This window comes from Camponotus floridanus, unplaced genomic scaffold (assembly GCF_003227725.1).
Source record: "Camponotus floridanus strain SB8 unplaced genomic scaffold, Cflo_v7.5 scaffold16, whole genome shotgun sequence".
Lineage (NCBI taxonomy): Eukaryota > Metazoa > Arthropoda > Insecta > Hymenoptera > Formicidae > Camponotus > Camponotus floridanus.
In genome coordinates, this window is record NW_020229281.1 from 537859 (window position 1) to 565678 (window position 27820).

The following is a 27820-nucleotide window of genomic DNA, read 5'->3' on the forward strand; positions in this document are numbered from 1 at the left end:
CGTATCGTCTCTATGATAATTTTATCTTACTGGAAGAGTTTTAAAAAGTATATCGCACAGAAGCTATGCCACATTACGATAATCTTACAAACTCAATGTTACTCCATCCATTGTATCAAACAATTGTCTATTACCATAGATTTAGACCGACTGTCTACTTGAAAGTTTTATTCTCTGAAGAGACTCTCAATAGCAGTGACTTTGCGCGATAATTACAATCAGGTATTCTGTTTCTCAAAGAGCTTTAGAATTGTAAGTTCCCAAGAGTGCCATATAGTCTCAAATTCAATGTTGAATTCAGCTGTATTCTTGAAAATGTTGTTACCGAGAGTCGCTTCTGACAAGTATAACTTTCACGACTTGAAAATTAGGAATTTTCTTTTCTTTTCCTTTCTTCATCAAATAATTTTTATTCGAAATATTATTTGACGCGTGATTGTTGATCGTGTGTAGTATTATCCAGATTAGGAATGAACAAGTAATACATGAAATTCTCGCGTTCTGAATTTTCGCAATCTGAATTCTGTGCGCGTAGTCTTTATCCTTTCCATCTTAGTCTTCTTATATCGATCAGTTCAACGACCTGGTATTCTTAATTAATAACTAGAATTACATTATATTGCAATTGACCTCCATTTATTTATACAGTTAACTTTTATTGCCCGCGATATTCTCCTGTTCGGAAACGAGAAGCATTTCAAACAAACACAATTCTATACAAGATAAGAATCTTAATCCTTGTGTTTCAATTATCCGATTTAGGTAAAATATAAATTTTGATTTAAATTAATCTCATCCCAGTCAATTTAAGGCGCACAAGTTTCTGAGGTTTTGCGATCACCAGAGATGCGTAGTTTTCTCGACAACGTTAAATAGGAGAGACTTTTTATTTAGTTTAAGCGACGACAAACGCGAAAACAGCAAAAGATTGATGATCAATATTTCAGGAAGGCTGAAAATGATCCGCAAAGTCTTATAAACTTTTACGCCCCTGCTGTTAGCAATGATATATTTTGTCTTTCGCACAATTACCATTCTAATTTCTTAGAATCGTTTGTGCTCGATCGATTCCCTTTTTTTCACTTACATCGTAAATATCGTCGAGCGACGAAAAGCGTCGTTTCAGGATTTGTTTCAGAAAGTTTTGATGAATTATTTTATTTCTCACGAACAGGAGATCACGGCATAAGATGGATCCATTTATTTAATTTTTGCTTTATTCTTTTATCTTCTTCCCTCGAGTCACCCCATTTTCGTTCAGCTTAGAGCGAATCCGATGACACGAAAGAGTGTAAGACAGCGTAGGCACTTTTAGGAAAAAAGGACTGATGAGATGAGACTGCGTGTCCACTCGAGAGTTAAAAGGTCTTTTTATTCTCAAGAACGACTGTACAAGACTGTAATCAAGAGATTCGAAAGTTACAAATGGTCTTTGAAGACTTTTATTACCGATACTTTCGAGTAAAACGCTCGAGCGAACATTCAGTTTATGGTATAAGACAAATCAGGACCTGCTCTTATAGAAAAAATATACATGCAAATGTATTTCATTATACATATAATTCTGCAAGGCTTCGAAAACTATATATATCCGGTAAAATTGAAAATTAACATGTGCGCACGCTTGATAATTGTCCCAATCTATTTTTTAATTCCGTTCAATCTCTATCGATTTATTTGTATTCACGCAATTATATAAAATATAATCGTGAAAATTAAAAAAGTAAATCTGCTGTTCTAAAATTCCTTTTAACTTTATAATCATCTTTGTTTAAATGCAATTTACGAAGGCAGGTCCTGACAGATGTAAATTCTTTCGTACAAGACATGTCCTTAAGATCTTGTCAAGAATTTGTATGCTGTGACGAAAAGAGTATACATTTTATACTCTCGCGATGTAGAATAAGATAATGAGACAATGTTAGATTACGCACATCAAGCGCACATCCGAATAAGAAACGAAAAAATCGACAGCGGATAAAATCAGCGGGAAATCTTGCAAATTTTTTCAACATTACCATCGATGCAATATTTTTGCCACCTTTTACTGTTTTCGTACTAGAGCTGCACGTATATAGCCTACGATTATCTACGAAACGATTGCTTTTCGTTGACCGTTTAAAATAATCTAAAGTCCTTATAAATACGTAATGTCACTTCTCACATTGGCGACTTGTGTATATATGTACATATACATATACATATATGTATATATATACATATACATATATATATTACGTGTTCATTTTGTATGTATGTGTTATGTGCTCTCTTCTTCGCGTCTCTCTCTTCACAATGTCAAAATACTTTTGTATTTATATCAGCGTGGCGTTGCATTTTTTTTGTCCACGACACATGGAGAAAGCTTCATGTCTAGAGAGCAGTCTTGTCCTTTTCAATAACATGATAGGCCATTCGATAATCAGCATCACACTAATATCCATCCGAGATTCCGGAAGGTACCGCCCGCATGTACCGAATAAAATTAAACATTTATAATCGAAATTCGTAATGCATTTTTTAAAAGTAATAACAAGATTAGAGTATTGCAATGTAACGAATGTAAGATGTCATTATAATTTTATTCCTTATAACGAAAAAAGAATCTTATCGTTTGATTTTCTCTTCTATATAAACTATTTTCAAAATAAATAATTCGTTTAATAAATCATTGTCACAACAGAAAAGAACTTTTTTAATCATTTCTAACAATTGTTTAAAAGTTGAAATTCAATATTTAAATTAATATATATTAATTCCATTTTTAGATTGTTCTCACACATTTCATTAATTAAATAATAATGTTCTCTCTGTTACATTGCAATATATTTTAATAGTGATTATTATTTCATAAAACTAATGAAAATTCAATACCATTTGCTTCTACAGATATGCATCCTGTTGAAATAGCGAGCAAGTCAACAGTGACTCGTATATGACTCGAATGTACTAATAAAAAATTAGAAAACTCGGTGAAATAAAAATTCGGGCAAAGACGGTCGAAAAGCATTGTAAAAAATTGAGATTCGAAAAATAGTTTGAATTAAATAAAATATATATATAAATAAATAAAAATTGAAACTAAGAGAATAGTTTAAGAAAAAAAATTAGATCGCATAGGTAAACATAATTCTATACATACATTCTGTTTACACGATTACATACAGGTTTTTGTACAATTTCTTTTGGTTTTTTACAAAATTCTGATTTTTCGTCTCGAATCGAATGGAATACGTTTCTCGGACTTCAAAGTCGTACTCCGTATTAATCTCTTCGACACGATGCTTTTTATTTTTCCTCCGCCTTCCGGTCTATCTTTCTAGCCTTACGATAACACTCAATCTTCTCGGTTCGAAGCACTCACTCGCTCGTGCGACCAAGCTGCGACGCGACGGCGCGCAACGGAGAGGGAGAGGGGGTGGAGAGGGAAGAGAGAGAAGGCGCATATTCTTTTCCGCGACTAAATCGTAAATCTCTCAGTCACGAGTCACGTCCGCGACTTGGCACTGAAGGGAGAGAGAGAGCTATGCGACGACATAGGACGACCTCGGCCCGGTCATCTTGTCGCATCAGAATAGGCCCAGCTTGGTCCGCAGGAACTCCTTAATCGGAACGTAGTATTGGCTCCTTAAGGCCACCATTTCTGGCGTTTTGCGCAGGCTATTGAACAGCGTCGTGTCCGTCTCAAACACCAGAACCGTCACGATAAACAATACCGTGATCGTGAGCATGAACGCCGGTATAAAGAGCCTGATCACATGCAGACTCTTATGTCTGAGTTTGCCGCTCGCCACGCGCCGAACGCCCTGATGCTGCTGCTGATGCTGGTGTTGTTGTTGCTGAAGACAGAGCTTGGAGTTTTGTAGCTTTTGCATCTTCGGTACCGGCGTGACCGAGCGACTGTGCGGCTTGCCGGACGCGTCCAACAGCTGGCTCTCCGACGACGAGTGATCGAAGGAGTCCCTGAAGTAATAGTCGTTCGCCTCGCCCTCATGCTGACCGACTGAAACAGAAAGAATACGATCGATGCTATTGGATAGTTGCGTCAGTTGGACGAGTTGCGTAAGGGACGTTACAGGTGCGATTTTGCTCCACGATTGATTAAAATCGCATTTATGAGGTTAACGCGAGATTTTTCGCGATACATAATTAATTCTGTGTATGTGTACATATGTGCGATAATCTTTTCATTCATTTATAATACCATATTGGAAATATATCGATAACATTTTATTATTAAATATTTCATTATTTTATTCAAATTGCAATTTTAAGAATTTAATTTGAGAAAATTTTACAAAAAACATTTTATGTCGCGAGCGATAGCACGCTGAGATAAATTAAATCGTGATATAAAACATGGATCATCAATTTTTGCAGAAATCTTTAAACAGAGGAAATCTCGCGGAGGAGATCAAACACAAATGACTGTTACACGTAAATTTACATGCGTGCACTCTTGTAATAATCTTATAATACGATTGATATTTTATATCGATAAAATCATCGTTCTCGACTTGGCTAGATGAAATAAAGATTTTTTTCTAGAATTTCGTAAAATTTATTCAAGATAATCCGATAGCCAATCGACAAACGACAATCGAGTGTGCAAAATATCTCGCGAATCTATTACAGGGTATGATATTGTCTTGACTTTTATTATACATAACAGACGCAAGCCCATGCAAATCGCAGTATTGGAAGCGTAACATAAAGGAAGACGACAGAAGAAACACAAAGCAGAATCCAACGACGGCACACACGCAAGATATAGGAGAGGAGATTCCGAGCAAAATTGAAATAGAGGAAAAGGAAATAAAAAACGTTCTCTTTCATCCTGGGATCTCTCGGGGCGCTCTTACCTCCTGCCTTCTGTCGATCGAATCCGTTCGACAAAACTGACCTGACGGCCAGATTCGCGCAACCGTTGGCGGTCTTCGTCGTCGTCGTCAGCGTCGATCCGCGGCCGTCGAGCTCGCTTACCTCTACGCGCGTGTTTTTATCGTCGCGTGCGGGGCTCTTTTTGATCGGGATGCGTCCGTTGGCGCTCGCCGGCGCCTTGGAGCTCTTGATTATCAGCGCGGTCGACCGCACCACCTTCGGGCTCCGCTCGTTAATTAGGGCGTTAATACGCTGCCGCACAACGTGCTCGATGTCGCGACCCGCCAGCTCCTCCGAGCCTATCACTATTTTCTGACTGTACAACGGTTGCGGTCGGTTCAGCGTGCTCTTGGGAAATTTCAGTTTGGCTTTCGCACGGTTTGTGATGATGGTGTTGGAGGTGGTGGTGGTGGTAGTAGTGGTGGTAGTGATGGTAGTAGTAGACGTGTGGGTGGCACTCGCATGCGTATCATTTTCGTCTACGGCTAAAAGAACAGAAAGAAAAGAGGAAAACAAATCAACCGAGGGTCGAAAAAAAGCCAAAAAAGCGGCGGCGATCGTAAAAAAGGGAATGGCTCTTGTCGGCTGCGCAAACGAACATTGTCGATGCACGATCGACTTGTCCAATTTATTGAGCAATGCAAGTGAACGATAATTCAATTTACTTGACACTTGGAGTACGAGCTCCGTTTTTTTAACAAAGAACGAATGTATGTCAGCTTTGCAATTTTCTAATCACCTCTCGGTATAAAAGAACATAAAATTATTCAATTCCAGGTCGAAAGCGTCGAAAAACATCATCTCGTTTTTTTCGAAAAAGAGCATACCAATGCCGTTATTATACTTTATTTCATGCACTAATTTCTATGAAGAATAGTTTCTTTGCATAGCTACCTCCTCAATAATTGTCGATTCGAGATTGTCGGCAAATATCTAAGATATTTATCTAAAAATATATTTCTCTGTTGTAAGTTTGGAAGCGAGCTTGAAATATAAATAATAGAGCTCGATGTATTCGCTGCGTTGATTGTCGTGTACACATGCGTCGCGGCGTTGGGCTCGAATGGGCCGGGGGAGCTGAACGAGATTAGGAGATCCAACATTTCGAACAAAAGAGAGAACGAGGGAAAGAGGGAAAGAGGCGAGAGAGACACGGCCGTCAACTAACCGTTGTTTCTCCTGGCATGAATCTCTTGGTCCTCGGATACAGTCTCCAGAAGGGGCAAGGTATTGTCTGGACAGTAGGGCGAGCTGAGGACCCCGGCACCGCCCTCCAGCATCCCGGTGCCGTCCAGGCCCGCGCTATGACAGCTACGCGGTAGGCTGGAGTATCCTGAAAACGCGTGAAAGGAGAAGAAATAGCTATCGTGCGATATTCGTACCTGACAATATCGCGTTCATCGACATCAGCGGCTCGACGATCGTTTAATGATTTTCGTGTCTTTTTCTTTTTTATCGCGCTGCTGCTGCTGTTGCTGTCGCCGTTGCCCTCGCTAATTTCATCGCGACGATTATCCCCCCTTCCCGATTCTAATCAACTTTCTATCAATTTCCCTTGGAAAGCGTGTTTCCCTTTCTCTCTCTCGTTTAACGCCCAAAGTAAAAAATGGCAATAGGTAAAATTATACGACGGATGTAAAAAGAGAGAAAGAAAGAACTGCTCACGTATTTCGACGAGATCCTGACTCGGCGTGCTGGGAGTAGCCGGTACGCTGCTGGCCTTCCTTCTCAGACACGTCGTCTGGCAGCGTTGAATCGGCGGTTCCTCCTTCCGGAGCGGTCCTACCTCTTCGAGAACCTCTCTCTCCGTCCTTCCGGTATACTTGAACTTGTAACCCCAGGAGAAGATGGAGCCGCCACTCACCACCGGTGCGTCCGACGCCCTCGGCAAGCTGCGCACAAATCCGACGCGTTCGATCATTAGGGTATAATTCATATATTCTAAATTGTAGAAATGTGACTAGCAGTATAAATTGTAGAAATGTCACTAGCACTATATTATATCCACAGCGAAATGAGATATTTGCAGAAAATGCTAAACGCTCAAGTTTGTTTGAGAAAGATATTATCAGAAAGGATATTAGTTTGCTTGCTTAAATTATCGAATCACGGAATCGGCATCGCGATACTCCGTAAACAATGAATATGCACGGCAAAAAGATTGCAAATATCGATAGAATAAGCTTCACATTCGCACTAGAATTTGAATAAGCGCGAAAATTTATGACCGTCACAAATTTGTTGAGCGGAACTAGTCTGGAGTGTGTTAGTCTTGCTAGTCAAATCCGAATAATCGTAAGCAGTAAATTCAGCAACCCGTGAAAATTTAATTTATCCGTATTAATCGAATCGTGCTTTTCATAATATTTTCTGTAATATTTTTGCAATTGAGTCTAAATCTGTTGGGACTGTTTTTAGCAATCGCGAGAGAGAATGTGTTTTTAAAATATTTTTTTTCAATATATTTGTTGCAATTCTCTCTGACGTTTAACCAAAAGAATCAATAGCAAGTTCAAATTACAATCGCATATTTGCTGATTTGAATTTGTTTGCTTTTCTCTTTGATTTTCATCGCTGCAATTATGAAATCCTATAAATCCTCCCTTCCAAATTTCACATGAAGAAGAATCCTTCGGGAAAAATTTACAATTTCGTTTTCGTTAGGAAAAAAATCTCGAGGGAAAAGGAATTATCCGTCGCGAGAATTAACTGCACAAACAGCAAGAAACGTTGGTTTAAGCATGTTCCAGATAACTTCGCCGTGATGTCGCAAATGTACCTGGTCCTAATTCATCAAGTTTCGAATGGTAAATCGTTAATGAGTTACGACACGAGCGAGATAGATCCAGATTCAAACGTCTTGAGGCTTAACGAGCGATGGCTTTGCTCCGAGTTCGACAACCAAACTCGAATAAATATTCATTTCGTTCGTAATGTAAGAACAGTATATACCGAGTCGTATATATAATCGCATTGATACGTAGCAATTCTGTTTAATAAGCATTTCCGCCGTCCATCGAAGCTCGTAGTAAAAACATAAAATTTGGCCACGGCGATAAACCGTGCACGTAAATGCCAGCGATATTTTCAAGAAGCGGAATGCATCTTTTACACACCCGAGAGCTACTTTTACGATCCAATTACTTATCTCGAAAAATTTTGGAAAAGTTGCACGTACAGTTGGCACAGTGAAAGCCCGCTTATTCGCCCAGAAAGACATTTCGCTAACTTAACATCGAAAACTAAGTACCTAAATATCTGAAATAATTAAATTTTCGGAGAAGAGGATCGCAACTTCGTTCCAAAGAATCTGTCGCTAAAATTTCACGGAACGATTGTGCTGTACATACGTAGCGTATAAAAGAAAGATGAGCAAAATAGCTGGAAATAAAATTAGATAAGAAACTTTAATACTCTCGATATACGTATTCAAATAATTTGTTCTAAAAGATATCTAAATGAATAAAAACTTTCTTCTCGTAGACGACGGAAATGCAATGCAAAATAGAATGATGCCATCTCTCATACGTGTCATTAGGAGATACATGTAATAATAGGTACTTACGTAAAAAACAGCATCTGCTCGATGGCACACCTCCACACATGACGACAATTTGTTGCTGTGGGACACTTGAATCCGACGAGATGTTTTTTCTGAAAATTGCAAATATGAAGACGTTTGAAAAGTATTTTATTCGTGAATGTTAATATACTGCAATCAAATATTTACTTTTTGATAAAGACTTGTTTGGTCTTTAGACAAAGTAAATGATACGACATGCATAGATACATTCTAATGAAATAAACATGAAAAAGAAATTAATGGAGACATGAGCTGTTTCTAATGATAAAACTGACGACGATTATACGATGACAATTCACTTAAAATTGTAATGCGATAGGCGACAGGAAAAAACGAAACAATGTTATACATATAACTAACGTTTGGTAAACGCGACACGTCGCACATTTTGTGACGGGAAAGCGTAACGAAAAATGAGACGAATATTCGTCGTACAATTCCCAAGCGACAACGACTACTTACTTTATTTTTACTTTTATGAACAACGAAAAATGCGGTATGAATATAAGAACAGGTTCCTCGAGATAAAAAAAGATTTATTATTCGCGCACAAAGAGACATAAATCTCAAGATGCGCATCTTTGGAAAATCGTTTTACGTTTTATATACGTCAATAGGATTGTTAAAATCGATTTCTCCACTTTATTCGATAATATGTATCTTTTTAAAATGTCTTTTTAAAATTCTTTGAAATGTTAAATTTTATATTAATTAAATTTCGAGAATTAAAATTCAATGACTTCAATCGCTCTCTACACTCACCTTTGTCCTTACGTCCTGAGCAGGCCCAACAGAGAGAAATAATAGGATTACTTAACTTATGATTATTAAAGTACCTGACGTCACATGCGCATATCGCACGCACCCGGTGCACGCGAGCGAGACATGCACGAATAAGAGCGTGTATTTCCAACATTGTACTAAACTACGCTAATCAGAGAAATAAAACAGTCTTTTTTCAAGGTTCAAATACAGGTTCTTCGCTTTCAAATTACATAAGCGATATACTGTTTATTTTTCATCGATAATTTTGGCAAAAAATTTCCATAAAAGATAAATGTCGAGATACTCTAGAAATCCATTTAACATTTACAGTTAAATTATATTAAATTCTATTAGCATATAAATTACGAATTAAATAGACTTTATAATCACACGCACATAACTTTTTAAGCTTTTATCAATATTGATTCTAGGCGGCATGTCTCACGTAATATCTAAAGGGTAAAAAAGCCACGCGATTGAATATTATTCCGAATTTTATTATTTAGAATTTTCTATATTTCCAGTGTTATGTGACGCACCTTTTAATTTCGATGATTAAAGCATCGACGTAACGAAATGTTTTATATTGCAATCGTAACAAATTATCCACTTTTATATTAATCGCTATTGCGTGCATCGCAATTTCCGGCAAAACATTCTAATCGCAATATGCGAATTCGCGCGCGCTTACCTCATTTATCGTCACATGCACGATAAACATCTTTCCTTCAAAGTTGATCTTTTGAACTTCCGACCAGCGGAAATGTTGTATCTTCCGTGAGTCTTGAAACGTCAGGATCCCGCAGTGGTTAATGCCCAGGTGGAGCTGTGTACTCTTGTCAGGATCCTGTATATATAGTGTAATGCGAACATATTTATCAGAAAATAGAATCGCAACTCGATCGCAGAAAGACGTTTATGCGGACAAAGGTAGAATTTAAAAAATTTTTGTAGATTTGCTACTTTGAAAGATTATCCGGACAGCAATTCCAATTTAATTTCTTTTGACTTGTACGTGGAAGCTATTAAAATTTAATAGATGACGTAAGGAAAATGATTCTCAATTATAATTTTTGAGTAAATAAATTAGATGGAAAAGAAATTTTCTCACCGATTAAAAATATGCAGATCGTATAAATTTTATTATATCCACGTAAACTTATTTAGTTCTCTTTAGTGGCACTTGTATTATTCAGATCAGTTTTCTCCAGCTAAAGCCTTTTTTATTCGTTGTGCAATTCATTCATAAACCTAGTGAAAATTGTAACATTTACAACAATTGTATTCTCGATACGTAAAACAGATAATTTACAGGCGAGTGTACTCTTTCTCAAGTAGATGGACGACGTGGAAAACATCGCCGTGCCGTAAAAATGACATTTTCCCTTAAACGGAAGACGGTCGCAACTGTGTGGACCGATTATTTCACAGAACGAGACTGTCCCTGTGCAAGCAGGAAGTAAAAAACCAATAAACGACAGATGCTACCCGCGCTTCGTCGCGACAAAAATGCAATGAATGCATCGCGACGAATAATAGCGGGTTGTTTTTCTCGCAAAGCGCGATACGGAACGCAAGATTATTACTTCGCAGCTTTATTTGTCAGCAAGAGTGTTTCGACCGAGATAACAGTTGGAGTTTCAATAGGCGCATCGATTGAACCGAATACATTAATTAAACAATGGCGTGCATAAGCAGTATTGAAAGGCGCGCCGATAATAGAATTAAGCAATCGGAGTCCTTCCTTTTACGTAGAAATTATTTTCACGTGTCGATATAGATAAAAACAATGCGAGATATTATATAAAGCGTATTAAGTCCCTATTTTCGAGTTCATTTCTCGATTTCTATTAACCAAACAGGAATCATTGTAACAAGCGAATGAATCTTCAATCGGGTTGTCAACAGGGTATAATAGACGTCCTCTCGAGGAAATCCCGCGGAAGGGTTGTTCCTCGTTTGAATATCAATGAACGCTGCTTCATATCCCGCGATAATGGAGGAAACGTCAATAATAGAATATTGGCTTTATCTTTGAAAACATTTTCCATCTTATCGAGTCATATCAAGAGAAATGGAGTTTGCGCGTGATTCTATATCACACTGAAATTAAATGATAAACTAATGAAAATTAAAATCGAGTGTAAATATTCCGATATTGACTTGCAGTTGACAATATCTCGTATTATTTGCAATGACATCTAAAATCGTATTATTCATGCTCTGCAGAAATAATAATGTAATCACGCTTATATGATATTTATGTTATTGTATAACGTTATTAACGTATACAATAGTATGCATTTATGTGATATTTTGGTTATTGTATTAGTGATAATGTGTGTGTAACGTTGAATATGTAGTTTAGATGTGTGTCTGTAACAAAATAGCGAAATGTCGCGTGTATCCTGTTGGAATAACTGGGAGAAGGCCGCCGATTTATGAAACGAATACAAAGCGGGCTCGTTCTCTGCGCGAAAAAGATAAACTGGTTATAAACTCTTATCGTAGGCGAGATGTATGACTTTTATCCGCGTTACATGGCTATGTTCCGTCGATTCCTATCGACAAGTTTGTCCATCGATTTCAAAACTCGCGATCGCAACGAGTTTCGTTATTTTTGTATCCGACTTGTGATTTCTATTTTCATCTTTTGTTCATAAATTTCTGTGAATAAAGATATATTTTCACAAATTCAGAATAAAATAACGATTGGCATGTAATATTAAATTAAATAAAAAAATAATTTAAAAATAATTTAAAATATTAAATAAAAAAATAATTAAAAAAATGATTTAAAATCGAATCTCTATTAAATAAATACAGATTAAATAGAGACACGATTATTTTTCGTTGTATCAATTTGGAAATAAATCCTTGCTTGTTTGGATTTTCGAAATTTACACTGGACGACACGTGAACATCATTCATAAAGGATCATGCGAGAAACATTGATATTCATCTCGTCGGTCAAAATAGTTCCGTGCAGGGCTTCAAAGGACAGTACGTACGTCATTAATAGATTTAATTGTATCGCCGGAAATAAAGAAAGGCGTCATTAGCATCACGAAAGGCAACAAGAGAACGCGAGTTGATCTCGCCAGAGTGAATCACGCTATCAAGCCATTAACAATGTTCAAGTTTGTTCCAGGACATTGTTATTGATCGCGATTATCTCGATTACGAGATGATTTTTGGCCAATTTTCCGGAAATGCTTCTTTAAAAAAATCTCGCGAGATTCTGAATTAAATTGAAATTAAAGTGAATCAAGGAACGAGTGTTGGAACTGCAAATTCTTCACTGACCGTAAGAGTACATGCAAAAGGTAGGGAAAATTACCTTGACCGGATGTGGATCGACCGCGTACGTGTCCAATTGCGAGGCTATCCTGAGGAAATAGTTTTCCGCCTGTTCCGGTGTGAATCCTTTTAGCTGACCCTGATGTATCTCCATCGCCTTCTCCTCGATCGTCGGAGTCTGCGTCTTCAGCAATTTGTGCTCGGAGATATAATTCTCTTCGTGAATCTCGGGATCGTAATCTCCCAGTTCGCCTGCAAGAATTTCGAGAAAGAAAAGTCGTTCCGTTAGTTGAAGCCGCAGGCAAGATAATGTCGATCATTACAAAATTATCAACCGCGCGTTCCTTCTCGCGTGTATTTTCAGTTTCTCCGTTTTATTTCTATCAATCGAGAAGCCACTAAAGACTGTAATTGCATAAATCGTACATTTCCTAAATCTAAAAACACTTTCCATGTATTTGTCGACTTTGACAAGAAAGTAAACGTTTTACGAGCACAAACATCGAGTGCATTGGCGGTAGACAGTTCGAAAAATGATCGGTACTCATCGCGTGCATTATTCAATCGCAACAGGACACGGACGATCTAGGATAAATCGCTTCACGATTGAGAAACGACCTTTGCTTGAACCGGATGTCAAAGACAAATAACGAGGAAGGAGCAAACAAATCTCTGGAAATCTCGCGACAATTTCCTTCTTTTATCCACTCGAGGAGAGAATCCGTAAGAAGAAACATAAGAAGAATCATTCGTTTTAAAAAGTGTGAGAAATCTGCATAAAGAGCGGCCTATCTTATAGAGAGAAAGGGCATCGACCGTTCGGTTGTACAAAAGCTCTCATAAAACCGTCTACTGTCAAGGTCGACAAAAAGATCGGAAGCGATAAATGAGTGAGTTTTTGCCGTCAAAGTCACGATATGCTGGGGTTCGCTGAAAGATGAACGGAAGAATTGATGGTCGATGACCCAAGTTTTAATACGACGAGTCACGATCGGTAGAAAATGGTGAATTTCTCAATAATGAGAGAAGCGAAAGATTGAATATCTTACGTAAGAGAGAGCATCGACTCCCGGGAAATTACTCTTCAGATTCTCTTAATTTTTTAACAAAATCTACAGTCTTTCACAAATAGACTCTTGCATTTATCTCGTTATAAAATGCGAGAAATTAAATTTAATAATACGTACAAATGTATATATGTCACATAAAGGCAATATTTGATTATCGCCACTTTATCGAAATTAAATACATGACTCGGTACTAAAACAATTTGCCAAAGTGATTAATTCGCTATAGTTGAACATGAGGAAAATAAATGCAAAATCACGCAATCATATATGAATTACCGGAATGATTCTGCACGATCGATAGACGATGATCAACGGGCAGGATGGGTGATACACGATGACCGTAGATAGGTCACTGGGAAAGAAATACTGAATTATGGGATTTTCGAAGTCGAGATAAAAATGAATAAATTGACCGATCGAACATATGAAAAGTTAAAACTAGCCGACAAACGTCATACATTATTTACTGCTCGCGAATCCAATACTAGATATTTATGTGATCATATTTATCGTTTATCGACAAATTTTTTTACTATTCGGAAATTTATTATTTATCTAATTGGATTTTTTTCTAATTAGTAAGGAAATTAATCTTGCAAATTAAGTTTGCATAAATAAATTGATCCTAAATATTTATGTAATCATATTTATCGTTTATCGACAAATTTTTTATTGTTTGCAAATTCATATTTATCTAATTGGATTTTTTTCTAATTAAGAAAATTAATCTTTTCTGAGTTTGCATAAATAAATTAATACTAGTTATTTATGTAATCATATATTTATCGTTTATCGACAAATTTTTTATTATTTGCAAATTCCTGTTTATCTAATTGCATTTTTTTTCTAATTAATAAGGAAATTAATTTTCTGAGTTTGCATAAATTCTTAATAAACATCTTTGACAAATAAATGAAAGATAAAATATTTCAGACGTGCATTGAAATAAATCAAAGAGATAAATCGAATGATTTCTCTTATTTGCTTATAAATATATAAGCGACTTAAATTGCTCGGATAAAGCTTGGCAAATGAATATCATGAATCCTCTTGCCTCGTTGCTTTCTCTTTCATCGAGACACGATAAAATTAAAGAAATAACAAGATAGAAACTTACTTTGGACGATGCAGGCCACCAGCAGCGCTGCCTCGCCAGGAGTGCAACACAAACGTCCGTAAAGAAGGTCCCTTTTGAGTTGCTGGTAAACTTGATACCTGGTGATCTCCTCCTTGAGCCGCAAAGGATCAGGCGGGTAGAATTTCACGCGAAAGCAAAGCAAAATCTCGTGCATGTCTGAAACAGTAATAGTAACCAGTGAAAGACTCGACATGTCTTTTCTTTACAAACCGGTATCCTTGCCTACGTGCGAGGAAAGTGCAACGCAAAGTGTAATGCAGTTTCCAGTATGCTTGGTGATTTCTGTATATAATTCGTATTTATCACGAAATATTTCTTGTATAATTATAATTGTCGCATCAAAATTCTATGGATACAAATGCATGCTAAATTTATGCCTCAAAACTGTCATCAGGACTCTAGTTTGCGGCGAAACGAAATCCAGTGTAATTTTATAATTCTATTTTTGCCAAGCGTTACAACAATAGAATTTACGGTCGATTTTTTGACAGACTAATATGTATATTTTCTCTTTTTTTTTTTTTTTGGAGAACGACAATTGACAAAACACGCGATATGAAATCACAAAATCGTGTTAGCATTTGCCAATATTCCGCGCGCAAAAACACTTTGATGAAGAATTTGCAGACAAGTTTGCAAATTTGCGGGCAAGTAGTATTAGCAAGCTAATGACAAAATTCCGCGTTGTATATGCGCGTGTATGTGTATGTGTGTAAAAGTGCAGCACTTGCAAGCTTTTATCTTGCGCGAACACGAGCGATTATCGTGTTACACGCATCTCGTGAGAATATACTTGAGCGGAATCATGTAAGCATTAGCAAGTATTTCTTGTACTAAACGTACAACTAAAGGCACAATTATACATGAATGCATCGCGCTACAAATCAGTCTTTAAACTATAGCGACGAACTATGTCGTTTCCGTAGTAGTGCAAGGTCGTGATCTCATTCCACATGTTATCACGTTGCTTTGATAGGCAACTATTTCCCGTTTATAACATTGATCTCTCGCAAAACCCATGTAAATATCAAGAGTAAATTGAACGAGAGGGTATATTAAATCGTGGCTATTTGTATCGCGATATTACGCAAAGTTGCAAACGTGTATGTAGGCGCTTTTAAATTAGACGTCGCGGAAATATCGACGTTAGGTACCGTTCGGTCTACGAGGTATGTATCAAGATCAACAGGTACGCGCGACAAAGACGCTCATTCACGGTCCACGAATATTCCTCGCTCCCGATTCACACACAGTACGGATTCTTCGGATTCGAGTCTATTCAAAATTCTATAGTAAAGAAAATCCCTTCTAATCCCCCTCACCCGTGCGAGCGCAAGAATATCCTCTTTCCCACGCGTGATTCAATCTCTATCCAGGATCGTCCGTTTTTCGAGTCGAGAAAATGGAAGGAGAAAGAAACTCTAGCACTTTCGGACACAGACTTTGCTCCAGATTAACGAGAATAGGTCAGCGGGTCGCGGACTGCTTGAAACTTTCATATGACATCGACTCGATTCGACGTAATTGACTGCGGGAGGAAAGAGGCACGACGATCGAAACCTTGGTCACAGCTGTTCGTTGATACCTGTGTTCTATGCGACAGGTAACATTACTATACGACTATAAGATTACGGTCTCGGAGGAGAGCGCAATCTTCTCCTCGGAACCCACTCGACAAAATTGCCCGCGAGTAATAAAAACGTTCGCAACGAACGTTGATACGTGTCTATTTCCTCAAATTACGAGCACATCCGTTGGATAGTTAATTGCATATCACACGACAAACAGGTAAGTATATCGAGAATGAAAAAACTCGAGCAATTTGCCCGGCGGGGGAAAACATTTATATGCGTTTCCTCGAAAACAAACAAATTACGGAGAATGATAAAGTTTTCGAAAAAAGAAAAATTCTTTGGGAGAAAATGGTGTAACAAATAAGGCTTGATTTTATTGAAAAATCAGGTTAGTTTGAACGATACCAACCTTTCACTTGCTTGATCGCTGTTTTCGCTAGGTCCAACCAATGCTGTAAAAAAGAAAGATATTTGAATATAAGATATATGTATATGTAAAACATAGATGAATAGTAAAAAAATTCACACTATATAATTTTAAATACATTATTATTTTTGAAGCTGTCTATTAAAAAAATCTTATTATTTATTCATTTGCAAATTATCAAGCAATTAATTTAGCAAGTTGCTCGCATAGTATAACGTTTGACAAATGTTTGCCTATTTAAACGTTTATTTTCTCTCCAATCATTATGTATAAATTCGAGACGCTCTAATTGTTACCTCTGCTTATCTATTCGTTAAATAATATATCATGATGGCTAATTCGCATAAATTTACATGAAAAAGAAATAAAAATTCGAAACACAAGTAATTTACGAATTTCTCATGATTATCGTAATAATTTACGTATGCTGAACATGAGAAATTTACCGTTTAAATTACGTCGACAAGGTTAACATCTGTTCTAATACCGTTCAGCAAGCTCGTTAAAGTGACCGTGATGTTGACCGTATCTAAAGTAAGAACGTGAGTTTACGTACGATGTTATTACATTCATAAAACAGATAAAAATTGTCTCGTACGCGGCTTTACTTTGCGCGATTATATTAGCGTGGAATTGAGCGATAAACGCAAATGTATCGAGACTCGATCAATTGTATTGGGTATATAATATCGAGTTGCTCCAAACTACGCGGCAGATCCGTTCATGGGGATAAAAGAGGATCGAAGCGCTCATCGTGTATCTCTTTGAGGCGCTCTTTCTATCAACCTTTAGGAAATAAATAGAGAGGATTCGGTGGACTCCATTCAAGGGTAATAACGGTCGATATTACGTACGATATAATTTATCATCCTCGAAAGATTTGCAGCTGACATGTAGCTCTTTCGTCGTTTATTCCAACGAGATTATATAAAAAGTTCAGAAACTCGATAAAAATTCTCTTTAAAGATCACTCATTTATTTCGAATCCAACTCTACAAGCCGAAGAAATAACGGAAGCTGCGCCCGCAGATGTAGGGTGCGGCCTTTTAATTTTTGAAGACCTGAATGTCCGCAAATGTCTGGACGAGCATTATCGATTTTACCTTAAAAGAAGCCTTAAAGGAGTCTTTAAAAAAAGTGCGATTTGGCAAGATACTGCGTATGCTAACAATTAGATTGTGAGATTCTTTTTTTTATTGTAATAAAGATAATTCCATTAAAGTTTTGCGTGTTTTTCTCAAACGACTATAAAACTTCGCAAAAACGCCATTTTAATATTTAGGAAAGAATTTAAAAAACTATGTTAAAATGCTAGTTTGTATGTGAAAAAAATGATTATCACTGTCTAATTAAAAATAATTTTTAATCATCCAAATCGATGTTAAAACGAATTTTTTTCGATTGAATTTTCGGATATGAAATTAAGATTGAGTATTTCTTTTCCAGCATACTAGTTCATTCATTTGAATCTAAATGACAATGCTTGTTTCAAACAGACGAATAATTCTTCAGATAAATCAATAAAAGAGAAAGTAAACGTAAAGATAAATTTTGAAATTTTGTTAAAAATTATAATTTCATAATTTCGTAATTTTAATTGCTGCGAAAAAATTTTAATATTCATTATAATATAATTATGTTTATAAAATTATAATATTTGTTATAAACAACTATAGTGTAAATATAAAAAGAAATATAATTTTTACATAAAATGTCATATCTATTTCAGTTTCGACCATTATTCAAAAATAGATATCGCTATTTGTAATTGCAAAAATTAATGCATATTCAAATGTATTTCCATTTCCGATACATTTGCAGGTCTCTTTGACGATCGAACGTTTATAAGGTAAATTGAATTTATATTCTTTGACTTTCTAGAATCGAGATTTCTAGCAATCAATGCATCAAATTGCAATGTTATATCAAATAAAATATTATTTCGAAAGAATTTTTTGTTTCAAAGGAAACTTATAGCAACGATTATTGAAAAATAAGGCCGTTATTTACATTATAAATTTGTTGACAAAAAACGTTTCTTAAAGATAGAAAAAGTCAGAAAAAATTTATTTGGAACAATTACATAGTTGGGCGGAAAAGGATAAATAATGATTATTATACGTGTTTGTGAATAATAGTATATTACGTTGAATCGTCGGTATTTCAAGACACGTCTATTTTTAAGTCTTCCAGAATTACACCGATGACCTAAGAATAACGATTACCAGATGAGGTGCAGCGCACGCCATGTTACGACAGGTGGTGGTAGATCAATTTTAATTGCACGGCATAAAAATCTTTCCATTTTTTGTAACACGTCAAACATTCGAGATTTTCCAAAATAATATTCTCAAAAAACAGAACGATTTTTATTGAATAAATACTTTATATGGAAAAAAATTGCATGTCCAACTTTGAGTTGTTTGCAGAAATATTTAAAAAATGATATTTGCAAATGGAAATACAAATTTTGACAATTAGACTTTATTGCGTTTGCACTGCATAAAAGCACTTACCCTTTCCCTCTCTTTATCGACGTAGCGGAGCCCAAAATAGTCCATCTCCAAAATGTTGAGTTGTTTGCAGACATATTCGAGAATGTATCGTCCCTTGTCCTGTGGCTGTGACAAAAAAAGAATTGTCGATGATCAAGTATGTTCAAGATATTCATTCTATTTTGCTTGTAACTAAAAAACGGCAGTAATAAAAAATAAATTGGCATATTATTGACATTAAAGGTTTACATTTAAAGATACTTTAATAATCTTTCTCTTCTCTACATATAATAATGATATTTTCACTAATCAACATCAATTTGATAAAATTGCAACCTTGTATGAATGTGATGGACGCAAATAAATATTTTTACAAACCGGTTTTACATTATTCTTGAAAAAGTATAAGAAAAAAGTAAAAATGCGTTCTTTTCTATTATATAATTGCGTCTCTTTCTAATCGTTATGCAAATCCGTGTCAGTGATACTCCTTTTTCTCAACTCTTGAACAGGAGAAACGAGTAAGTATATGACGTATACAGCGCGTGAAACACCGGAAGTCCGATAAAAGACGACCGAGTTCCGCATGGCTGCATGGAAATCTCATATAGCGAATATCTCAAATGTCATATGCATGTATGTATACGCATTTTTACATGGGTACATTCGACTTTTACGCATTAAAATTATACATTCTCTTATATATTTTTTTTTAAAACTTGTAGAAAAACATAGAGCCGAGATTAATACAGTCGTGTAACGCACTTTATTAAAGGTGTACATACAATAAATATATATATATATATATATATATATATATATATATATACACGTGTAACGTAAATGTCTGTCTCATATTTTAGTCAAAAATGCCTTATATAAATATTACTAAAGAGACTAAAAGCTGTAAATCAAGTTTTGCCCGACTACTTTTCTAGCTTGTGAAAATAGGACACGTACTCGCACGACTTTTTCGCAGATATTTTCCGAACCTACTAACTTTTAATAGTTCCGAATAACGTGAATTTACTTTTTATGACTCGAACAATATAATCCTTCAAAAAACATATATTTTTTCAATTCAATTCAAACTTAATATTCAATTTTAATATAGAAAATACTTTATAAGAAGATGAACAATTACTAAAAGAGAGATATCTTATCGTATTATAATGGATGCTAATGGTATATTCTTATCATATTATAATGGATCTTCTTATCATATTATAATGGATGCTAATAGTATACTCGACATAATTGAAATTATGATGGTAGAAAATAGCTGAAAAAACATATAATAATTTGCGATATCTCATCACATGTGGCTTACATTACTGTGCAGCGCTAGCGTGCCGCTAATATATTGCAACAAAAAAAAAAGAAGAGATGAGATAAGTTTCCGACACGTGTATTATGCACGACGAAGATTATGTAAACAACGGCGACTTAGTCGTGACCTTTGCGATGAATGACAAATGATGACGAAAGAATGTATCGCAGCAATCATTAAGCATGATAACTTCATAATTATCATAGTTGAATATTAGTTGATCGATGCAAGGTCAGTAACAAAGGAAAACAACAGAAACGAATAATAATTTTACGTAATTTATATAACAGGCTATATTTTCTCGGCATGATAATAATATCATCATATTTCGCCGTTTCGAAAGAAAAGTTTGCTTTTTACGACGGATTTGCATTTGAAAGGGATACTCTGCACACGATTAAAATAAAAAATGCATTTTTATATATCCGTATACAGTTGGTACTCGAAGTGATAAGGTTTGCGCTGCAATGCAATCGTAAATGTGCATATATTATCGAATGTAAAATGAACTATCTCGTGCCTTTGGAAACGCAAATTTCTCGCGAGTCACACTGAATGAACTATAATATATATTCTCCCTTGTAGGGGCGCGGCGCCGAAATGTCACGTCCCGAAATAACTCTTGTATCGAGAATCAAATTGAATATTTCAGCGGCCGTAGCCGGAGCGTAACGTTCGCCGCTACCACGGCCGTAAAATAGGCTCAAAATGCGAGGCGAGGGAGGAGGGGGGAGGGGGAGGGGGAGGACAAGGGAAAGAAGGCTTCTCGTCGGTCGTTTGTACCGCCGCGTCGTCTTTGGAGAACGAATGCATCCCTGGCATGTTAAGCGTGCGGTCCTCGCGTGCTCCCGTCAAAAAGCACGAGGCACGCGATACACGACCCGCGTATGCGCTTCTCCTCGCTTTACTTATAGTTGGCAACATTTCGCAAGTATCCGTGGAGAGAATTTGTGTTTGTGCATGTGCGTGTGTGTTTGTTGGCGTTATGTATTAATAGAAACGACTCTCACCGCCGGTCCTTTGCGAGTAAATTACTCGCGCGCGAGATTAATGACCAGCGTGCGATCAACATGCGAGTGATACACGTATAATCGGCGAGGACGCAAACCGATCGTGCTCAAATGTGAGAACATACGGCTTCCGGCAACGATAACGCGAAATAAATATTAATTGGAATTTTCGAAAATGCAAATATTATTGGAAAAACAATCGATAAAATGTTGCAAGTCACAAACTTCAAGAGTGACACGATTATGTAATACGGTAGCATACGATATATATATTTCCGCAAATAGTATATAATGATTAATATTAAAATAATAACCAATATAGCTGTGTCATGTCATAAAATAATGAATTCAAAATTTTATATAAATTACCTCCTCTTTTGTTTAATTAGAGAGTTGATGATAAATAAATGAGAGAATATTTCTATTGCAATTTCTTGTATCGTAAAGTCTATATAAATGTAAAAATCAGTTGATCAACTGAAAAAAAGTAATCAAAGTCCAACGATTATCTTTTTAGAATTATCAAGAAATAATAGAAAAATAATAATTCTACGCTATTATAATCTAAACAGAAGCAGACGTATACACGCAAAATAATATTAGCATTCTTTTACGCAGAACTCGAATGACTTTGCTTCAAAATAAATTAATATAAGTAGAATCGTCCCTGACTCGTGCGTCCAGTAGTTCAAGATCGAATGAGTCGGACGTCAGTTTTCAATATGATCTCAATCTTTAAAATGACATTTCAATCGTCTAGTTTCATTGGTTTTTTTCTGGCATTGACAGTACAATACTACGAAATGAACATGTCAATTCGTAATATTAACAGTCAGCTACCATATTAATTAAAAATAAATGTGGGAAACTTAAGCAACGGGAAGAATCTATTCAGTTAATTTTAGATGTAGCAAAATTCGTTAAAAAAAATTAAATGCTAATTTCGCACAGTTCCATTTCACAAATATAAAATAAATTTCTTCCAAATGTTAATGATTAATTTACGATAAACCGATATGAGTGATTAAATGGTTAATTAAAGGTATATGAATAATAAACGAGTGCGAAACGGAATCGTATAATGCGGGGAATATATCAATGTATCCGCGCGCGCACGCGCGCACATCGGCCGTATATATTTATATAGAAATTTAATTTAACCAGATGTTTCGACCAGGAATTTGCATACATTGGCCAGAAATGCATATAAGCAGTGTCAAGGAACGAGATAATCGATATCGAGAAGTTTCGAGGCGGCAGTCGTACCGCATTTGCGAGTTACTCCTCGGGACGTTGGCGATATTTTAATGTATTATAAACGAGTAAAGCTGTGGTCGCTGGCGCGAATGCCGGCTTGTTGACCTTGCACCTCGCGATCGTCGTGTACGAAAATTATCATGTATAAAAAAAAAATTGAGACGAACAAGTTTTATCGATCCTCAATATCTCTCGCTACGATTAATCGGCCTAAAATATAGAAAATATTAAAATAATAAATGAATGTTTCTTTTTCAACTGATATATATATATATCAACGCGCAATATTCAGTGCTAAAAGAGCGTGCTTTAAGCTCGGTTAAGAACGCGAAAGGCATACTTTAAATTCCTCGCAAAGCTAATCCAAATTGCGCGTAACTTTCCAAGTTGACTTTTACATTTGTGAGTCTATAAGTATGGTAAAGATGAATGAAAAAAAGCGCAAATGCATAGATGCGTATTTCGTTAAAATATTTTTTTCTCTGTCATGTTCAATTTATTTTTTCATCTGTTTACGAAACATTATTTTATTATAAAAATTTAATCGATTAATTTAAATTAATATGCTGAATTTTGCGTATCTAGTTGATAAAAATTGTATTTCAGTTATTCGTCACATAATTATGGGAGAAATAAATTTACTTGATGTTATTTAAATTAAAATATTAATTTCCCTTAATTTCCTTCTTTTATTTTTATGCGTACAAAGTATTTATTCGCTATTAGTTTGTATTTCTCAAAGAGAAAGAAGTAGTAAACTTATAAAAAAGCCTCTATAAAGTTGTGAATTTAAAAGTCGATCAACAACTGCCGCGTCATTGCCGGGAGAAGGGAGTTTCTGCATTTGTAATAATTTAACTGTCTTTACGACGTGGATATATACACACACACACACACACACACACACACACACACACACACACACACACACACACACACACACACACACACACACACGCATATATACATTGACAACGAATAGTAAGAACTATAAGAAAGAATGCTTATCATTGATTGTAGCCTACTAACCCTGTGCCTCCCGACACGATGGCTTATGGACACCGTTAATCGCGAGATCTGTTGAACTTGCGAATATAATGCTAGACTCTAGCAGCTAGAGCAACGAAATCGACTCGTGGAATATTCTGGCTTCGATTGTTCAAGCAAGATCCAAGAATCGCGCGAATAACAGAATTCTTGTCACGTGAACAAAGTACATTTATTATTATCGCTATCAGAATCGCGTGAGATTATGCAAAATTTTAATTTTCTAAAACGACAAAGCTCTTCGCTTCGCAAAATTATATGCAAGAATTAAAATATATTTCCGTACATTTTCGAAAATCTTGCCAATTCGCATTGTTATGTAAACCGAATGACGCGAGCTTGTCCACGAATCTGTCCTGCTAATCTGCAAATTTCCATTTCACAGCTGAATCGTGGTTATTCACCAGTCTTATTTATGACGACACATACCAACGTTTACCTTGGCACGCGATACAATGTTGCTGTTTGACACGGCTCGTTGAGACAAGAATGGAGGCGTTCCAAGAAGGTTAAGGCTTATTGTCCCATTTGAATTGGGGTGAGATTTAACGCGATATAATGGCATGCATAATGTCAAGCAAGATTTTTATGACACTTTCCGATGATGTCGTCCGTCATAATTCATGGCTATTAGCGAGCCTCGTGCCAAATGGATCGCCTTAATACAGTGGAAAGGATATAACACGATGACCCAGAATTTTCGTCTATAAATCGGATTAATATCGGCTACCATCGTGAATGGCGGTAAAGAGATCACAATAAAGGATCAACTCTAATTTTCCGCGAAATTGCAACTTTATCCCTATTGTCCGATAAATTACACATTCGTTCCGTATTAAATTTTATTCCTTTATTCTGTATTAAACACTATTCTGTGCCCGATATAGAAACTCCAGTTTAGAAATATTCCGCTAGTGTGTCCATAAACAAGAATGAGAAATAATGTACAGAAAAAATTATACTCTATAAAAGATATTTCTTCAAATATCCCAGTTTTTAAAATCGTTGAAGGATCGCAACATAATTTAATTCATTTGAATTGTATCTTACACACATTGAGTTATTACGTGCTCCTTTTTCACGCAATGTAAAGTAAAAAATATGAAAAAAAATAATTATTTTAAAGCGATATAGCAATGAAAAAAATGATTAAACAAAAGTGCTCTCTTCACAATTATGTTAGATATCGTTTAATCGCGAAGAGCGAATGCTGCATCATTTTTCGTTGTTACTTTTCCGATTGTCATCCGTTCGGGATTTAAATCGATGATTCTCCACCTCGTATTGTCTGCGTTGTCCGCCAATTATTTCGATGTAACACCCGCATCGCGTCGTTCGAACGAATTGAAACACGCATCCTCTATTTTCCGCGATCACAAAGAGCGCATCGCCGCGCGCGCTTAATGAAGAGAAACAAACCGATTCGAACATCAGGTTGACCGCGACCGAACGGTTCGATCGATCCAGGGATGATCCCGTCAAGAGAATATTTGCATATACCATGATTTGCCTTTAGAGCAAAATCCGATAAAATTCAATTGGCGTTAATTTCGCGCGATCTGCGGACGAGACGATGGCAAAGGTACAAAATAATACACAGCAGTAGAAACAATATCAATTTATCGAGGAGCGTACACTTTCTCTCTTTCTCTCTCTAGCAACTTGCGTAACCGCTGACCGCGATAGCGATTGCTCGATATACATATACGGGCATGTGTAAGTCCCTCGAGGTCGTAGGTTGTGTGTTAAATGAAATTATAAAATTCAGAGAGGAAACGTTTCGCGCCTGCGATAAATAATAGACGAGACGGTTCGTTCGAGTTTTATTAAAGGCGATTAAAGTGTAATTAAAATCGAGCCGAGACGTACATCCTGACGTATATTTGGCGATGTGTGCGTACGAGACCCGAGAAATGTCAATACCGCAAGGATGACTCGGGAGCGCGAGCGAGATCATTTTTAACAGGACGAACCGCGTGCACAGATGGATTCTCCTGGAATCGATCCAAGCAGGAGATGCCTCGGTCGGAGACGCCACGACTACCTACGACTAAACGTCAAACGGATCCGCGGACGCGAGTCACGGTTCGACCCCCGAGCCGTCCAGCGGTGCTCAACTCGAATGTCACGCGCCGACGAGAGTGCGACGAGAAGTACGTACGTGGAACGGCACGTGGAAGAGAGGCGTAAAAAGTCAAACGATAAATTGAATATTGTAATCGCGTTTCTTTCGATAAATGCGTGTCAAATCGAGACGTGGAAAAATATACGTAGCTCTACAAAACAAATGGCGCGAGTTGTAACGCTCAGTTTGCTCGGTGAAAATCAAAATATATTTTATTTTTAAAGGCGATACCTCGTTTTTACGATCGTCATTTTTTTATCGAAACATTTCGTAAGATCGTCTAAAAGAATTTATGTTTCTTTCGTCATGTGTTATTTCAGAATCTGCGAACGATGGGATAATCATCGTGTTGGGAAGAAAAAGTTTGTTTGTATTTTCGCATATTTATTCGATTCGCTTTCTCTCGTTCATCTCTAGGCTAGTTTTTTTCCTTTTAGATCGATATGAAAAGGAAAAGGAAGCTTAAAGGGCGATACATACATTGTCCAAAATATGTCCTTAATATATTTTTAATTTCAGTCAGAGTTACTATAGCACTACGAGAACGTACTATCGATTATATAATAATCTGTTAGACTCATCAATATTTCATTAATACTCTAGGCGCTCGCAAAAATTTCATCATTTCCAATCATTAAGCGTATGAGTGAAAGGAGCCAATTTATATAATTATTATGCAAATATCATGTAAATAGAACACGTGAAAAAAAGTAGAAAAATAACTTGGCAAACATTTAAGATTATCGTAATTAATCGCAAATCTATCATCGCGTCGTGTAAAATCATTTTTATACGTATATATTACAACATTATTGACAACATTAGCAACATTTGCTGATCGTCGCAGAGTGGCATCGTCGAGAGCCGCTGAAATCGCACGAAACTGTGCACATTGCGACGAGATCTCATTGAGGGAAACTTGTCACTTTTCCGACACAGGTATCATCGAAATCGGAGCAATTATACAACGATACAGTAGCAAGGTATAAACAAGAGCATCCGGATCTTGCCCATTCGATGATCCCGATGCTCGTGAATGACAGCGCGCAGGCGAATGAGAGGAGGCTGCGGCGATAGTCGCGGGGTAGAAAAAAAAAGGTCGCGGATATATCCTCGTGCGACAGAGGAACGGAGCGAAGTGAAACGAAAACCTTCGCGGGCGGCAGCGTTCACTTACCTGAAAGTCGCAGTAGATGATCTCGTTGTCGTCAAACAGTCGAATAGTGGCGCGATGCACCACCGTCACGTCGCTCTTGCTGCCGAACTTCAACATTTCTGTCCTCAAGTCGCCACCCAAATTATCCCCCCGGCCTTCATCGTCCCTTCCACCACAGCACCACACACTGCCCGTTTATTAATCGCGACACGCGCCACCGTCGTCGTCGTCGTCGACGCCGGTTGTCGTCGTCGCCGTCGTCGTCGTCGTCGACGTCGTCGTCGTCGTCGTCGTCGTCTTCGTCGTTGTCGTCGTCGTCGTCGTTGTCGTCGTCGTCGTCGCCGTTATCGCCGCTGACGCGCGACCGTATTCTGTATTAATCGACGAGTTGACACGGCACGGCGCGACCGCACGGTTGTACAGCGGTGAACGACGACACATCACCGTGGCGGAAGAACGCGAAGCTGTCTGTCAACCAGCACATCCCCACTGGTGCGCCGCCGCCGCGGCCGACGCGACGCTGCCACGTCTCCGCTGCCGGCCGCTGCGCGCCGTTGCCGGTTGCCGTTGCGTCAACTGTCATGGCGCTGACGGTCGCTCCGAATTTCCGCGCCGAATTTTGATTCGTTGTTGCCGTTTTCAAACACCCGACAAGCAAAGTA

The 27820-nt window shown here is 37.0% G+C and overlaps 1 protein-coding gene across 4 annotated transcripts; it reads right to left on the reverse strand.

The window, feature by feature from the left end:
- Positions 1–3112: 3112 nt before the first annotated feature.
- LOC105251227 (FERM domain-containing protein 5) lies at positions 3113–27683 on the reverse strand. 4 transcript variants are annotated; one of them, XM_011257848.3, is made up of 12 exons: positions 27180–27682; positions 19255–19359; positions 16721–16763; positions 14717–14893; positions 12570–12781; positions 9921–10076; positions 9227–9241; positions 8447–8535; positions 6547–6773; positions 6050–6214; positions 4863–5366; positions 3113–4003 (listed from the first exon to the last, which is right to left on the reverse strand). In XM_011257848.3, exons 1-12 carry the CDS (start codon positions 27273–27275, stop codon positions 3570–3572), a joined length of 2223 nt encoding a protein of 740 aa, XP_011256150.1. In that variant the 5' UTR covers positions 27276–27682; the 3' UTR covers positions 3113–3569. The 4 variants fall into 4 exon arrangements, with proteins under 4 accessions (XP_011256150.1, XP_011256152.1, XP_011256151.1 ...); XM_011257850.3 differs by lacking the exon at positions 6050–6214 and having other exon boundaries at positions 27180–27683; XM_011257849.3 differs by lacking the exon at positions 9227–9241.
- Between the last annotated feature and the right edge of the window lie 137 nt (positions 27684–27820).